Raw genomic sequence first — 16,346 nt, 5'->3', positions numbered from 1 at the left:
GAATCAAACTTCTCACAACCTGGGACAGCTCTGCTGGACGCGAACCCGCAGAAGCAATGCGCATAGACCAGAATTGGTTTTTTGCCACATGCACTGCCTCCGCATAAACCTTCAAATGGGCTCTATGCTGTGTCCTGTCACATTCAAGCTGAGTTCTCCTCCACTTGTGCTCCAGTCGCCTACCTTGCTGCTTCAGACCCCGTAACTTCTCTGTATACCAAGGGGCCACTCTTAAAGCAGATCGGAAGGGACGCTTAGGAGTGATCGTGTCTACTGCCCTGGTGAGTTCCCTATTCCAGGTTCCCACCAGGGCATCAACAGAATCGCTGGCAGGACCAGCATCAAAACCCTCTTAGGCCTTTTGGAATCCTACTGGATCCAACAGCCTTCTCGGGCAGACCATCTTAATAGGTCCTCCACCCCTGCAGGGCTGGGTTGTGGCTGTGAAACCAACCTTAACCAAGTAGTGGTGCGTCCATGACAATGTGGAAACCACAGGATCCGCCACCTGCGGAACAACCCCTGATCCAAACAAAAGACCAAATTGAGTGTGTAGCCGGCAACATGAGTTGGTCCTGAAACTAGTTGGGATGGGCCCATAGTTGTCATGGCTGCTATGAACTCCTGAGCCGCACCAGACAAGTCAGCCTCACAATGGATATTGAAGTCACCCAGAACCAAAAGTCTGGGTGACTCCAACACCAGCTCCGAGACCAGCTCCGTCAGCTCAGTTAGGGAGTCGGTTGGGCAGTGGGGTGGATGGTACACCAACAGAATCTCCAATCTATCCCTAGTTGCCAGCCTTTGAAAGACACACTCAATGTAAGTCAACTGTCGCATAGGCAAGGGAAATGGTATCCTTATGGACCACAGCCACCCCACCCCCCGCCCACATCCCCTAGCCTGCTCCACAACAGAGTAGCCTGGTGGAAGAAGCTGGGCCCAAACTGGGCCACTAGCCTCCCCCATCCAGGTCTCAGTTATACAAGCCAGGTCGGCTCCCTCATCCATGATCAAGTCATGGATGATTTCGGTCTTATTCTGAACCGATCTGGCATTGCAAAGGAGCAAGACTAGGTTCTATGGGAAGTTGGAACTGCTCCCTGAGGCCAGAGAGCTGACAGGGCAGCCGGAAGTGGAAACAGTAACTAAATTACTGGTTTCCCTTCCCCTGTAACGGCCAGCTGCTCTGCCAACGCCAATTCTTCTATTACCCACCACAACAGTAATAGCTGCCCCAGAGCCATTTAATTAAGCTCTAATTAAAAGCCTGGGTGAACAAATGTGTCTTGAGTGCCTTTTTAAAAGTTGTAAGAGATGGTGAGGCTCTTATTTCAGCAGGGAGCACGTTCCAAAGCCTCAGGACACCAATGGAGAAGGACCATCTCCGAATAGCCACCAGACGAGCCAGTGACAATGGCAGACAAACCTCTCCTGATTATATTAATGGGCAGCGTGGTTCATAGCAAAGAAGACATTCTCAAGCTGTTTAGGGCTTTATAACCAAAATAACCTATATGAAGAGAACAGGAAAGAACTCTGGCAAAAGGGATGCAAAAAGAGAGTTTGAGGAGCATATAGCTAGAAGTGTCAATCAGAAGTTAGAAAACCTGCCAGGGAGGTGGTGGACCCCTTGATGATGAGGGAGTGGAAGGGATTATTAAGGAGAATAAAGACACTGCAGAGAAGCTGAATTAGTTATTGGCATCTGTCTTCACAGTGGAGGATACTGACTACATACAAGCTCAAAAATTGAGCTTTTCAGGTTTAGCAGCTGAAGAACTGGGCGAATTTGAGGTGACAAGGGAAGATGTTCTAAATTGTCTTAAAAACTAAAAATTAACAAATCACCAGGGCCAGATAAGATCCACCCTAGAGTTCTGAAGGAACAAAATGTGAAATTGCCGATCTCCTAGCAAAAATATGTAACTTGTCCCTAAAATCAGGCTCTGTACCAGAGGACTGAAAGTAGCCAATGTGACTCCAATTTTCCAAAAGGGATCCAGGGGGGATCCGGGAAATTACAGGCCAGTCAGCTTAACTTTGGTGCCGGGTAAATTGATGGAAAGCATACTTAAGGAGAAAATAGTTAAGAATACAGAAAACCAGGCCTTGTTGAAGGAGAACCAGCATGGCTTCTGCAAGGGAAAGTCTTGCCTCACTAACCTTTTGGAGATCTTTGAGAGTGTCAACAGGCATGTGGATAAAGGTGATCCAGTTGACATAGTATACTTGGACTTCCAAAAAGCTTTTGATAAAGTTCCCCACCAAAGGCTCTTGAGTCAATTTAGCAGTCATGGGATAATGGGACAGGTTCATGTGTGGATCAGTAACTGGTTGGAGAACAGGAAACAGAGTAAGAATAAATGGACAGTTTTCACAATGGAGGGAGATAGGAAGTGGGGTCCCCCAGGAATCTGTACTGGAACCAGTGCTCTTTAACTAGTTCATAAATGATTTAGAAGTTGGGGTAAGCAGCAAAGCGGCCCAATTTGCAGATGACACTAAACTATTTAGGGTAGTCAAATCCAAAACAGATTGTGAAGCACTACAAAAAGATCTCTCCAAATTGGGAGACTGGGCAACAAAATGGCATATGTGGTTCAGTGTTGGCAAGTGTAAAGTGATGCACATTGGGGCAAAAAACATCAACTTCACATATATGCTGATGGGATCTGAGCTGTCAGTGAGTGACCAGGAGAGAGATCTTTAGGTTGTGGTGGACAGCTCACTGAAAGTGTCATCTCAGTGTGCGGCAGCTGTGAAAAAGGCCAGTTCCATTCTAGGAATCATTAGGAAGAGGATTGAAAATGAAACTGTTAATATTATAATGCCCGTATACAGATCTATGGTACAGTGACATCTAGAATTCTGCGTACAGCTTTGGTCACCATATCTTAAGATGGATATTGTAGAACTGGAAAAAGTGCAGAAGAGGGCAACCAAATGATCAAGGGCCTGGAGCACCTTCGTTATGAGGCTAGGCTATAGCATCTGGGGCTCATTACCTTGGAAAAGAGGCAACTAAGGGGAGACATGATCGAGCTGTATAAAATTATGCATGGAGTGGAGAGTGTGGACAGAAATTTTTCTCCTTCACTCACAACACTAGAACCAGGGGTCATACCATGAAACTGAAGTTCGGGAAATTTAGGTCTGACAAGATCACACAGATGGGGTCTGAGCTGTCAGTGACTGACCAGGAGAGAGATCTTGGGGTTTTGGTGGACAGCTCCTTGAAGGTTTCAGCTCAGTGTGCAGCAGCTGTGAAAAAGGCAAAGTCCATGCTAGGGATCATTAGGAAGGGGATTGAAAATAAAACTGCTAATATTATAATTCCCTTATACAAATCTATGGTGTGGCCACAGTTGGAGTAATGTTAACGGTTTCGGCCTGGGATACCTGAGGGACCGCCTGCTCCCAAGGGTTACTGCCCGCTTGACAAGGTCATCTGAGGGGGCTCTGCTCCGGGTGCCGACAATGAGTGAGGCTCGGTTGTCATGCACGCGGGACAGGGCCTTCTCTGTTGCTGCCCCCAGACTCTGGAATGCTCTCCCAGTGGCTATTCGCTCCTTGGTCTCCATCACAGCTTTTAGAAAAAGTGTAAAATCTTGGCTTTTTGCCCAGGCATTTATTTGATTCTCTGCTTCTCTTTATAGTCTTTATTGCTTTTATGCTTTTGTTTTTAAATTTTTTAATCAGATTTGTTTAATATTTTTCCCCCACTTAATATTTTAATTGTGTCTTTTTTACCATCTTGTGTTAAAAAAATTTTTTTGCTGTAAACCGCCTTGGGATTGCTTTAATGAAAGGCGTTATATAAATTTAACAATAAATAAAATAAATAAATTGGAGTAATGTGGTCACCGTATCCTAAGGAGGACATTGTAGAACTAGAAAAGGTGCAAATGAGGGCAACCAAGATGGTCAGTGGCCTGGAGCACCTTCCTCATGAAGCAAGGCTACAGCATCTGGGGCTTTTTAGTTTGGAAATGAGGCGACTACAGGAAGACATAATAGAGGTGCATAAAATTATGCATGGAGTAGAGAGAGTGGACAGAGATACATTTTTCTCCCTCTCTCACATCACTAGAACCAGGGGTCATTGCATGAAGGGCAGAAAATTTAGGACCGACAAAAGGAAGTACTTTTTCACACAGTCCATGATCTATGGAATTCTCTGCCAATTGATGTGGTAATAGCCACTAGCTTGGTTGGCTTTAAAACAGGATTAAAGAGATTAATTGAGGACAGTTTTATCAATGGCTACTACTCTGGTGGCTATAGGCCACCTCCAGCCTAAATACCAGTTGCAGGGGAGCAACAGCAAGAGAGAGGGCATGCCCTCCCATTTTCCCTGTAGGCTTCTCAGAGGCATCTGGTGGACCACTCTGTGGAACAGGATGCTGGACTAGATAGGCCTCGGGTCTGATCCAACAGGGCTGTTCTTATGTTCAGAGGGAGGGAAGTACCAGAGAGAATTCCAGTGTTTCTATTTATATACAGACATATTTTTTCCTAGGCTTATTTCAGGACTTGCAGAGCCTAGCTATGATATGTAGGATACAAGAGACCAATGCACTTCACACTTGTTAAAGCAGTAACTAGCCTGATTTTCTGAAGGAAAGCTGCCATGGAAAGAAACAATGTGCATGTACTGTTTACTGATTTCTCAAATGACGGCAGCAATGAAATGTAGCTACCATGCTGCTTGTCTTCTATCTTTCCCAGGAGGAGAGGAACGCAGCAGTTAATCTTTAATTACGCTGAGGACTCACAGGATCATAGGTCAGCAAGCACAGTGGCCCTTCTCCAGTCCTGTGATTTACAGGGAAGAAAGGGAAGGTGTGGGTAGCCAAGGGCCAAGACTGTCAGCTAACTTGTTGGCAATGCAGAAGAATTCTAGCTTGACATTTATCCTGTGAAAATTTTCTGTGTTTGTTTAGAGGTTTTCACCTATATGAATACCAGTGGAAGACATTTTGTCCTCATTCTCTATAGCCCGTAACCTCCTGTTACTAGGAGGTCCCCTTGCCTAAAAAGGGGATTCTAATAAATGATAGCCCTGGGCCCAGGTGGCCTTAGGAAAATTGTAATTAAACTTTAACTTGCTTGGTTATAAAGTTAAACTCCGCATTCCCATTAGTGTGCACACTTCCCTGCACTGTTTCAGTGCTATCCTCAGTTTAGGTTTGAAAATTGCTGATGTCAATACTTCATTCTTGTTGGGAAGAGAGCAGTCTTCCCTCAAACAGGGATTCCCAGATGTTGTTGACTACAACTCCCAGAATCTCCAGCTGCAATGACTTTTGCTTGGAGATTATGGGAGTTGTAGTCAACAACATCTGGGAAGCCCTGTTAGAGGGAGGGAACACTGGAAGAGAGTTGAAGTTGCTCAAGAACAGACCATAAGCTAAACTTGTTAATTTTCCATCCTCTGTCATGGGTGAAGTTACTATTTTGGTCAAATGATTAAGAAATTATGGATCAGATGGTCATAGTCTTTTGCCAAAAAAATTTCCACTAAAACTATTACCCCACATTTTGGTGAACATCAGTATTCTGAATACTAGAAGGCTGGCACGGGAGCCAGCGTGGTGTAGTGGTTAGAGTGCTGGACTAGGACTGGGGAGACCCGAGTTCAAATCCCCATTCAGCCATGAGACTAGCTGGGTGACTCTGAACCAATCATTTCTCTCTCAGCCTAACCTACTTCACAGAGTTGTTGTGATGAGAAACTTAAGTATGTAGTACACTGCTCTGGGCTCCTTGGAGGAAGAGCGGGATATAAATGTAAGTAAGTAAGTTTGATTTATTCAGAGATGAGTGTCATTCCTGTTTTGAAAATAGCTCCTTTTTTGTTTCTGGGCCATGTGGCCTCAGATTCTTTAGTCAGTCAACAGAGATTTCTTCTTCTTCTAGTGCTAATAGATTGAGCTTCACCAGCTTCAGTCTCAAAAGTGACAAAAGCTGCTAGTGCTTTTTCCAGCTATTTGTATGTTGCTCTAGGGAATACCCTCAGCTGTTTTCACTATAATTTTCTCTACTCTAATTTCATAATCTCAGCCTTGAGTTGCTGCACTTGGTTCTCAAAGCTCTGATGTTTGCACCTGGCCAATGAACTTCTCATTTGATCTTGGTGCAAGCAGCTGTATGCCACATATTGTACTCAGTGCCGTAAACTAGGTAGCATTGCCTTCTAATCCAAATACCTTTTCTCTTCTTCTCCACCCCTTGATCAGTTGCTGCTTATAGCCCTGTTCAGGCACTCCTTTAACTGTTTACAGTATACATGGTTACAGTTCTAATTGAAGCCCTGGTCCCTGTGCTGACACACAGCATAGAAACACACACACACCCCAACACACACGCACATTTCTGAAGAGGCAAATGCTGTACCCATGCAGAGATCCTCCCTGAAATTAGAAACTCTGGAGTAATGTCACACGTCAGCATGGGAATGGAGCTTCAATTGGCATTGTAACTGTGTACATGAGGGGTCTGCAACCTCTGACTCCGGAGTTCTTCGAGTACATGCATGTGACTCTCTGTTAACATGACTCATAGTAGAGAAAAAGTCATCTTATCCATAATAGTAACCATCATTTTACTTTATTTACTGTTTTACACTTTTAAGTGCACTACTTTATATGTACAGAGTGTCACAGCCAGGGCACTGTGCAACCAGAGCTGCATAGGGCATTGTAAATGAAACGGCAGAAGAGAAAACGAGAAAAGAAGCAATGCGGTGTAAAGAAAGAGGCAGCTGGAAGGTTTGCGGCTAGCAAGGCTCTAGGCCCAGTTTGAGCTGCCAGACACTGAAGGCCTGGGCCTGGTTCTGTAAAATAAGATGTTTTTAGAAATGAAATAATCCAGAAAGTTGTGATGTAGTTAATTATGTTTTCTTGGGATCTGACCACCTTAAGTGGCGCAGCGGGGAAATGCTTGACTAACAAGCAGCAGGTTGCCGGTTTGAATCCCCGCTGCTACTATATTGGGCAGCAGTGATATAGGAAGGTGCTGAAAGGCATCATCTCAAACTGCGTGGGAGGAGGCAATGGTAAAGCCCTCCTGCATTCTGTATTAAAACCACAGGGTTGTGTGGGTGCCAGGAGTCAAAATCGACTTGATGGCACACTTTACCTTTACCTTTATCCTTGGTAGAGAGATTGCTCTGAATCCACTTTAGGAACACACCACTCTTTTTTTCAGTTAAGAAAATTTATAATTGTAATTTGCAAATAAATATGAAATTGAGCAATGGGAAAGGGGAGTAAAGAAACACACGTGGGAATTAAAAAAACAAAAACAAAATAGTAACTGATGTAGAATTTTATTTTAGTTCAGCTGTTAGGCAAGTCCTTGGCTGAGAGAACATTAATCTCTGCGGTGTTTCCATTTGGACACCAGTTAGTAGATGGACAGTAGTGACAACATTCTTTAGCTAACTGTCAATATTTATAGGAGTTACAGAAGTGAGGGAGGTGTCCTCCTTTTCCCAGGGATGGACAGCTCTTCAGTCCAATGAGAAAGCTTGGTGCATCTCTGACATTAAACTGGTCTCTGGCCAATCTGAAATCAGAATTTTTCCTACAAAAGGTTCTTCTCCTAAGGGGCGGGTCTAGATAGAACTGGTTTATCTATTGTATAAAAGGGATTAAGAATGTACCTTCATGGCTGAATCCACTAGATGACTGAGTGGGGAAATATTCTATTCAGAGCACCCAGAGAGGAGTTAAAGTCCCAAATGCTCTGGGTGGCACTCTTGAGCTGAGACTGAGAGTTGGGGTTTGTCACAAAAGGAAAAGGCAACTTTATTGTATCGTTTGAACCCCCTTGAAGCTGATAGTTTCATGCTGAATTCTTCAGCATTTTCTGGAATTGATCAAACACAATTGAACTTGCAGGACAAGGAATTATGGAAGCCTTGCAGGACAAGGAATTATGGAAGTCGAAATGGAAAGGTCTTGTCACTGAACTTGAGAATTTGGAAAGGCAGAAAGCGGTCCTGGTGCTACAACACAAACTGTCTGAAATGGATGATTTCAAAAACCAAGTCCAAACTGTATTTGACTTTGGAGTTGCCTACTGGACACATACAGTCAACTGAAGAAATATGCATTTGGGCTTCTCTGAGTCTTTGGTTCAACATATGTGTGTGTGATCAAATGTCTTCTAAGTTGTTGTTTTTTTTAAGCGCAAACTAAGGAGCCAAGTGGAAGGTGTGAATTTTGAGTCTTGCCTTAAAATGAAAATCAGACCATATTTTCTGAACACTGAGATTCTTTAAAGCCATCCAAGAGCAGAAGTCACATTGAAAGGGATTGGAACATTGTGCAGGCAATGTAAATGCTTCAGTACCACCCACACCACCTTGAGTGTCTAAAACACTACCCATGATGTTGGCAGAACAGCCCTGTTCCACTGAGACTTAAATTTGTGCTATGTCCCATTATTTCCAATGGACATCACATCATGCAACTGTGATCGTGCAGTTTTAAGTCACAGTGAAACATGACTGTTCTGCCACACTAGAGGCTGTGTTTTAGACACTTGCAGCAATGTTGGCCATGCTGAACTCCACATTACCCTGTGCAGTGTGTGAGCCACTCTGTATATAGACGTCAGGCTGTCCTGGTGGACTAATGGACAGAATAGAAGGACCTTATTGTGAACTGAAGTTGATTCCACATTTTTTCTCTTACATCAGTCACAATTAATATTGATTAGTTGTGTCTGTGTGTGCATATACAGAATGTATGCATCTGATGCAGCACTGAAAATATTTTGGAATAAAAAACAAATTCTTTGAAAGGTTTCAGACCTATAGTGCACAGTTACAAGAACGTCTGAACAGAGCTACAGTAATAGGCAGATTTCCAGAAAGACACAAGAGTATTTTTGTGGTGGAGGTCACTTAGCTTAGTTTAATACAGTTGCAGGTTTTTTCCCAACTCCACTTGCTCTCCAGCATGACTAGTCACCAACACTGTGTCTCTCTAGCTTTAGTTGCATCTGAGCAGAGACAGCTAAATCCTTTTAAAAGTATATTATGGATATAATTTTGAACAAACAGAACTTCTTTTCATTCTGTTGATATACTGCAGTCTCTAACACTATTGGTTCGCTGGGTTTATTTTTGTTTGTCTACACCTGAGGATTAGGGTTATTAAATTAAATGCCCTGAAGAATCCCTGCTTGCCTTGGTTAAATGTGCTAATGGAGAAGTAGAAATTATCACTTAAATCTGCCTGCCTTTTAAATGGATCATTTATATAACTCAGGGGTGGCCAGCCTGAGGCTCTCCAGCAGTTGTTGGACTACAGCTCCCATCACCCCCAGGAGTTGTAGTCCAACAACAGCTGGAGAGCTTCAGGCTGGCCATCCCTCATATCGCCCTCCAAATTTCCAGGCGGCTTTCACAGTCTTGTGAGGTAGATCATCCACAATTACATTTTGCAGATGAGGAAGTGAAGCTGAGATAAATTTGTCCCAGGCTGTCCAATAAGCCAGTTGCTGAGCAAGGACATCTGCCTGGTGATATGAAGCATTTTAAGGGTGTTGTATAATTTGAAAAGATAATTATAAGCCACTGTCTGTAATTTTTAATTGGATAACAGCTTTATATTGCATACATCGTCATATTGGTTCTGTGATATGTCAGTATTTTGCTTATTTTAAAGATGAAGAAACAGGGGCTGCACATATTCCTTGCCAAAAAGCTACTCCGCAATTAATCAAGAGAGTTGGGGTTTATATTCAACATGTTACACATTTTACCATACCAGCTCTTCAGTAGAGGCAGAGTAGATGTTTGCAGATCTAAAGTGTCCTCCTTCCAACTCATTTTGACTGCTCTGAACAGGTCAGGAAAGACAAAGGCTATCTGGTAAACCCAAAAAGATGAAAATAGGAAGCATACATAAAGCAGTCAGCTGCTAGTGCTGTACTAAGGAATGAGTACAGTCTCCTGTCTTGTCTCCTTTACAGTCATACTTCTTTGTTGGCCGACCTACTGACTGCTGGGATATAGCTACTCTGTCACAGCCCTATGCCTGCTTGGCCTGTACGTTGTTTCCTGCTAGAAAGAGAGCTTGGGAGGGGCAGCTCTTGTCTGTCAGTTTCTTGCCATCACCTGCTTGGAAGATGCTGAAGACTGCCAAACATACTGAAGTGGTTAAGTCTCCCACAGGTTGCTAGGAAAGCTGAGGGGGGAAAGTGGCTCCTGTCTGATGGGTTTTCAAAGTGAGCCGAGTCTTTGAAGTTTCGTTTTTGCAGCTGCCAGGTATTTTTGCCTCAGCCCCGTGCAGTGTTTCTGCACCCAGTCTTCATACGCTGCATTCTTTACAGCACATGCCAATGTTTTGTGGATGGAGTGGGGAAGGGAAGAAAATTATTAGCAAAGAGTGTAGAAGGCTTTAAACATTGTTTAAATTTGTTTTGGCACAAGCCCCCTCTTGCTCCTTCTTTTCTCTGTGAAGTACCTCTCATATGACTCATCCTATTTTTATGTTTTAATAATGCTCTCCTGATTTTCTCCCTCTTCTGCAACTTAGAATTGTTAGGGTAGCGTTCTGATGCCCCCTCAAAATAGTTTTACAAATATTAACCCTTGCATTCTATAGAGGTTAAGGAGATCCTACTTATTGTAGAAACATGAGTCTTCATTAAAGGAGAACTTTTCAGCTTCCTGGCATGTTTGAGAGTATTGAGAACTCTGGGGCCTGGCCTCCTGCCAGAGATGCTTTCTGGGAAAGACTGACTATATTATTGATGCCTTAGGCCTTCCTGCCTACCACACCTGGTCAGGATTGGGCTCCATACTTTCCATCTCCCACTCACATTTCATCTTTGCTTTCCTTTGCAGAATAAAGCATAGCATTGTGGATTTTCAGTTTTTGCAAGTCAGGTCTCTTTTGCAGAACTAGAACTAAGGTAGTGATGTAAGTTGTCACTATAGGAAGCTTGAAGCATACAGTTGCTTGCTTCCATGGAGATGCGTCAGCTTCAGATGGGAAATTACCTGCCCTGTTCAGTAATGGCAGTGGTAGCAAGACTTTCTTCCCTTCTCTACTACAGTGTTGCAGTGAATGTTCTATAAAAATTTTCTATAAAATTGGGGGAAGGAGCCTATTTGAAAGGAGTGATGTGACTTGATCAGTTTCTGCAGAATCAATTCTAGATTACTTCATATTGGACATCGTCAAAGCTGCATGGGTTTCCCTTCTTCTAACCATGTTGGAGTGATGGGGACATCCAACAGTATCTTTTAACTTTTTCAAGATATGCTTCAGCCACGCTTACAGTATTTTGCCTCTATTTTGGGAATCATTGCTCTGTGAAGAAGCATGCTTAGGCCACACTTTTAGTATGTTCTCAGAACTGATTGTGACCATTTGAGGGACAAGCCAATGTCAAACTGTGCAGAGTATGCATGGTAATTGCTGGAAGAGTTATCATCAGCACTTTTGTGGAATAGTTTCCATCCAAAGTGTGCCAAGGGTGGGGGTGGGGGACCAGAACATTTCCTGTGTCTTCATGCTTGTATTTATTGTCTGTGTAAATGTCATCACAAAAGTTTCCCCATTTCATTCACTGCTTTGTCCATTTTCACAACCATTTGTCTCAAGGGAAGAACCACATCCACTTTCTCCTGCTTCTAACTTTGCCACTATCCAACAGTCTGCATTGTGGATCTCCAAGAGAACACGTATGCCAAATTTCAGATAATATACTCCTATTTTAGAGGAATTAAAAAGAGCATACAGACACAGCCTAACCTATCTAAGCTAATGGTAACAAGAATTTTGTATATCAGTGTGCATCCAGACGCCACCCCCACCCCCAATGAGAAACAAATAATAGGTTGTTAAAAGTAGGAGTGGGGCTGGTGGAAGAGTTATTTTTCAAATAACTCCAAGGCAAGCACCAACACTAAAGTTCTCAAAGCCTGGAAAGACAGGAGAAAAATTGCAGTGGGGTGGAGCAGTGGAAAGCAGATTTCATATTCAAAATTATTAATATTTATATATCACCCTTCGTCCTTAGACTCCAGGGAGGTTAACAACAAGATAAGAACAATTCAATAAAAACAGAACAAATGCAGATAATTTTTTTAAAAGATCAAGGGACCGACCATTGGCCAAAAGCCTGAATAAAAGGGGCAGTCTTCAAATGAACTGCTTCATATAAAGCCAAGACAAAGCCCCTCCTTAAACCACCCCTGACATGCTGGAAAAACAGAATAATTTGGGATGGAGCTATGGATACTGGGATGGAAACTCAACTTCTAATAAACTGCAGATCCTAAAACCAAGGCAAGTCCATCAATAACAAAATGCAGTTTCTCAAACTCAGAATTTCATGAGGGTATAACAAAAGTGGGTTGGGTCTATGCTGGGAAAACAGTGAACAGAAATAAAATGCTAAAGCCCCAATAGAACTCTGAGAAACAAAACTGGAAAGAATTAAAATGATCCTGGACAGAAACTAAAATATTTGGGTTTTGCACAAGACAAATCTTCTACAGAAGCCAAATATTCTGATAACTCTGTCAGTCACTTGAGACATACAGATAAAACAATAGTTCGTTTTAGACACTGAGTGCCCCAGGTGCTCACAATTACAGTGGGCAAAAGCGGGGAGGAAGTCCCACTAGGGATGTGCACAAACCGAGGTTCATGCACAGGTTCAGTACCGTGGGGAAGGAGTGGCAAGTGGGATCTTAAACATTTGTTACCTGCTCTCCACCGTCCCATGCAGCTTCCTCCCAAGAACCTATGTGTGGTGTCAGCACACACATGGTACCGGTGCCAATCCCCCCACCCCATACACAGTGCTGAACCGGTTCAAACCTCCTCTGAACTGGTTTGGTACCGAATCTGTGCAAGAACCTTTGTTCATGAACATCCCTATGTCCCACTGCCCCGCTGTCAATCACCTCCTCATGCTGCCAATCACGGTTATGGTGCCGTTCATCTGAAGGGGCCAGCGCCATAAGCGTGATTGTGACAAATCTGTGAGCTGCAACCTGGATCCTATAACGTCTGAAGAGGACTTGTATTTCACAGGAGAGCACGTCAACCGAGTACTTTATATTTCTGAACACTCTTCCCTCTTGCTTCTCTATCACTCTGATTGGAACTTCTGTGTTTCAAGAAGCCCTATCACATTCTTGGACACTTTGGCTAGAATGTGTCTGAGTCTAAGTGGAGAGTTTAATATTGTCAGTCTCCCCTCCCCTGCTCACATGCTCTTACCCTCCTGCCTCCTACTCTCTAATATCATCTGGCTGAAGGGATTGAAACCAAGGGACTGTTGCAGACCTGCTTGCTGAAATGAACTGTGGCCCTCTTGGGACTTGTTTTTGTCCTTTGTACTAGTCTTGGTACATATTCCAAACAGAACTAAATGGGTCCTGCTTGTTTCCATGTGTTTCAGTGGCGGTTGTGCAGCAAATTGTAATCAAATTGCCTTTTGCTCTTCATCTCTCTCCCACCCCACCATCCCAAGCAAGAAGGGAATGGCAGCAGGCGCTCTTTCAGTCATCCTAATCTCATCACATGTATGCTTTGTCATTAAAATGTTCCAGCAGGCTGGGCCTGCATGCAGGTGTAGGAGCATCTGTAGGCATCTAGAAGCTAGGACCACTTCCTGCTCAGTGCATCTTACCGCTTGGCTTGTGCTAATTGAAAGGAAAGCTGTTGTGTGCTCTGTGGTTCAGCTAATCCAAATCACACAGAAGGGATAAGCATGGCTGCCTTTGCTGCTTCTCCAGTGACCTGATGAGTAGTGATGGGATGGAGGCACTGAACTTTTTATCCAGCTGACCTCTCATTTTCCTCTTAGTTCCTCTCTGTTTTCAAGGGTTGATCTTCTCTGAAAGGAAAAGAAAGGGGAGATGGAAATAAAAAACAAGGCTGTTCATCAGCCAAGTAATTTCCCAGCTCAGAGAGGCCAGTGTTACAGCATTCTTGGTACAGGTCCAGAGATGCTACTTTGGACTGAGTGAAATTTCACTCTGCCAAAAGCTAGGTATTTAATAGTTGGTGAATTTAGTTCTTCTGAACATGATAGTGTGGGCAATGCCAATGGAATCCAGAAATACTTTGTTTAGATTGTATTTAGGCTTTCCTTATGCCTCTCAGTATTCTCCTGCTGCTATTTGTCCATAGCATCTAGCTCTGCCAACACACATTTTGGTGGACTTACATCATGTGTGGCAATATTTCTGCCCTAGACCCCCACAACTGGCTCTGGCCAATTGCTTCAGTTTTCTCTTCCAACAGTGCAGCATATGTTTTATTGAAAATAGAAAAGCTGAAAGTTAAGGGGAAAGAGTGAGAGAAAGCTAGATACCATCACATAATAAAAATTTTGAACATGAAAATATTAACATGCAATAAACTGTTTTTCAATTTAAAAAAAATAATCATCATGGCAGAGAGCCTAGAACTACATTTAATGCAACAGTACTAAAAAAATAATTCAGCAAGAGAAATTAAAACCTATGAAGCTGCTTTTTGGTGAGTCCAGCCATTGATCCACCTAGGCCAGCAGTTCTCCATGTTTCCAGTGCAAGTAGAGCTGCACCACTGCATGGATGCTGTTTTGTTACACAATAGACCTCTTGCACAACACTGCGGGGCTTCCTTCTACATGTGAAACAGTTCCAGGGGTCTGTCACGCTGGAATCCTGCTGAATGGAATGTCAGCCAGTCTTTCCAAGGGCTACTTGGAGATGCCAGGGACTGAACCTGGGCTCTTCTATATTCAAGGCATGTGTTTTGCCTCTGAGTTATGGCTTCCTCCCCATAACAGCAGGTATCCTAGCTTGCTTGAAACCCTGCCTAAAAATGGTGTTAACTGCATGCCTGAATGGCCAAGCTCTTGAATTTGTTGGCTCTTAGATTGTAGGGAATTCTATAGATGTGGGGCATACTAAAACAAAACTCTAGCTATTGAAGCCAGTCTTGCCTCTGATAAAAATGTCATACATTACAGAACCTCGTTACTGGACCTCAGCAAGCAGCAAGATACACGTGAAAGAAGGTGCTTTCCAGGCCATATAGGATTTTAACGCCTTGCATTTAGCCCAGAAACAAATTGGCAACCAGTCAGGCTCTTGCACACTGTTATGCTCTGGCTAGCTAATACTTTCAACTGTTGCATTCTGGCCCAGCTGAAGTCTCTGAGCTATCTTCAAGGGTAGCGCCATATATATCATGTTACAGTACTCCATCTGAGAGTTTGTCACTTGGTTCTCAGTACTGGTGAGGGAACTTCCCCAAAGCAGAAATGCTATTGCCATAGCTGAAGCCACTTCTGGTTATAGTATTTACCTGAAAATCTAAGAGCAGTTCCATTCTATGAACTTGTTCTTTTAGAACAGGTTCACCCTAACCCTTCCAGAACAGGCACTTCCCCACTATTTCTCACATTCTAAACTACCCACTACAAACAATTTAGTATTATGTGGTTTGAATTTCAGTTTATTTACTCATATCCAGCCCATTACCAACCTCATAGACCAAACTGACACAAAAATACACCAAGTTCTCACTGGTTTTTTTAGTGGTGATTGCACCAGCACATAGGGTTTCTGAGGTCACACAGCACATAATTAATCTATGGAATTCCCTGCCACGGGTTGTGGTGATGGCCACTAGCTTAGATGGCTTTAAAGGAAGCTTGGACAAATTCATGAAGAACATGTCTATCAATAGGTACTAGTTTCATGGCTACTGGACACCTCCAGCCTCAGCAACAAGATGCCTCTAAATACCAGTTGCAGGTGAGCAGCAGCAGGAGAGAGGGCATGCCCAGCTCTTCCCAGAGGCATCTGGTGGGCCACTAGGTGAAACAGGATGCTGGACTAGATAGGTTTTGGGCCTGATCCAGCAAGGCTGTTATGTTCTTATGACTGTTTTTGCTGGATGTACAGCACTAATTGGGATGGTGGACATCCCTGGAGGAATTACAGCTTGCTCCCTTCAGAGAGAAACAGCCTGGGCTGCATATAGAAGTTGCCCATATCCAGAGACAGTCTCCAGTGCAGCTGCTTGGAAGCCAGCCCATGCTTCCACTAACCATTATTGGATCAGCTCCTCTTCTGACAATTCTGCCTTTACCAGACAAGTTCTTCAGGAAGTAATTGCAATATGGCTGGCATTCTTTCCACTCTCGGGATACATGTTCCACCCTTGGAGTATGCTAAGTTACACTGAACAGCCCCAGAAGTTGTCATCTTGAGTACAGAAATCCAGTATGCCAGGAGCCTCAAACACTGTTAGACATTTGGGCACTCAGATTGTAAAGAATGAGCAGCAGAAGTCTGAAGCCCATGC

The 16,346-nt window shown here is 43.4% G+C and overlaps 1 protein-coding gene across 25 annotated transcripts in view; it reads left to right on the top strand.

Annotated features, from left to right (window-relative positions):
* TTLL5 (tubulin tyrosine ligase like 5) overlaps nt 1-16,346 on the top strand; it is a 253,862-nt gene that overhangs the window by 175,950 nt on the left and 61,566 nt on the right. For 2 of the 25 annotated variants that reach the window (XM_053262645.1, XM_053262621.1), the window contains one exon: nt 7,908-10,690. The exons of the other annotated variants lie outside the window; for them this stretch is intronic. Coding sequence is in view for 1 of the 2 variants with exons in the window: in XM_053262621.1 (XP_053118596.1) it covers nt 7,908-7,977 (70 nt within the window). In the remaining variant the exon portion in view is untranslated. Of the gene's footprint in view, nt 1-7,907; nt 10,691-16,346 lie in introns of those variants that run through there. 25 annotated transcript variants of the gene reach the window in all.

The sequence above is a fragment of the Hemicordylus capensis genome, chromosome 1 (assembly GCF_027244095.1).
Source record: "Hemicordylus capensis ecotype Gifberg chromosome 1, rHemCap1.1.pri, whole genome shotgun sequence".
In the NCBI taxonomy this organism is placed as follows: Eukaryota; Metazoa; Chordata; class Lepidosauria; order Squamata; family Cordylidae; genus Hemicordylus; species Hemicordylus capensis.
This window is presented reverse-complemented; position numbering and strand designations above follow the sequence as displayed.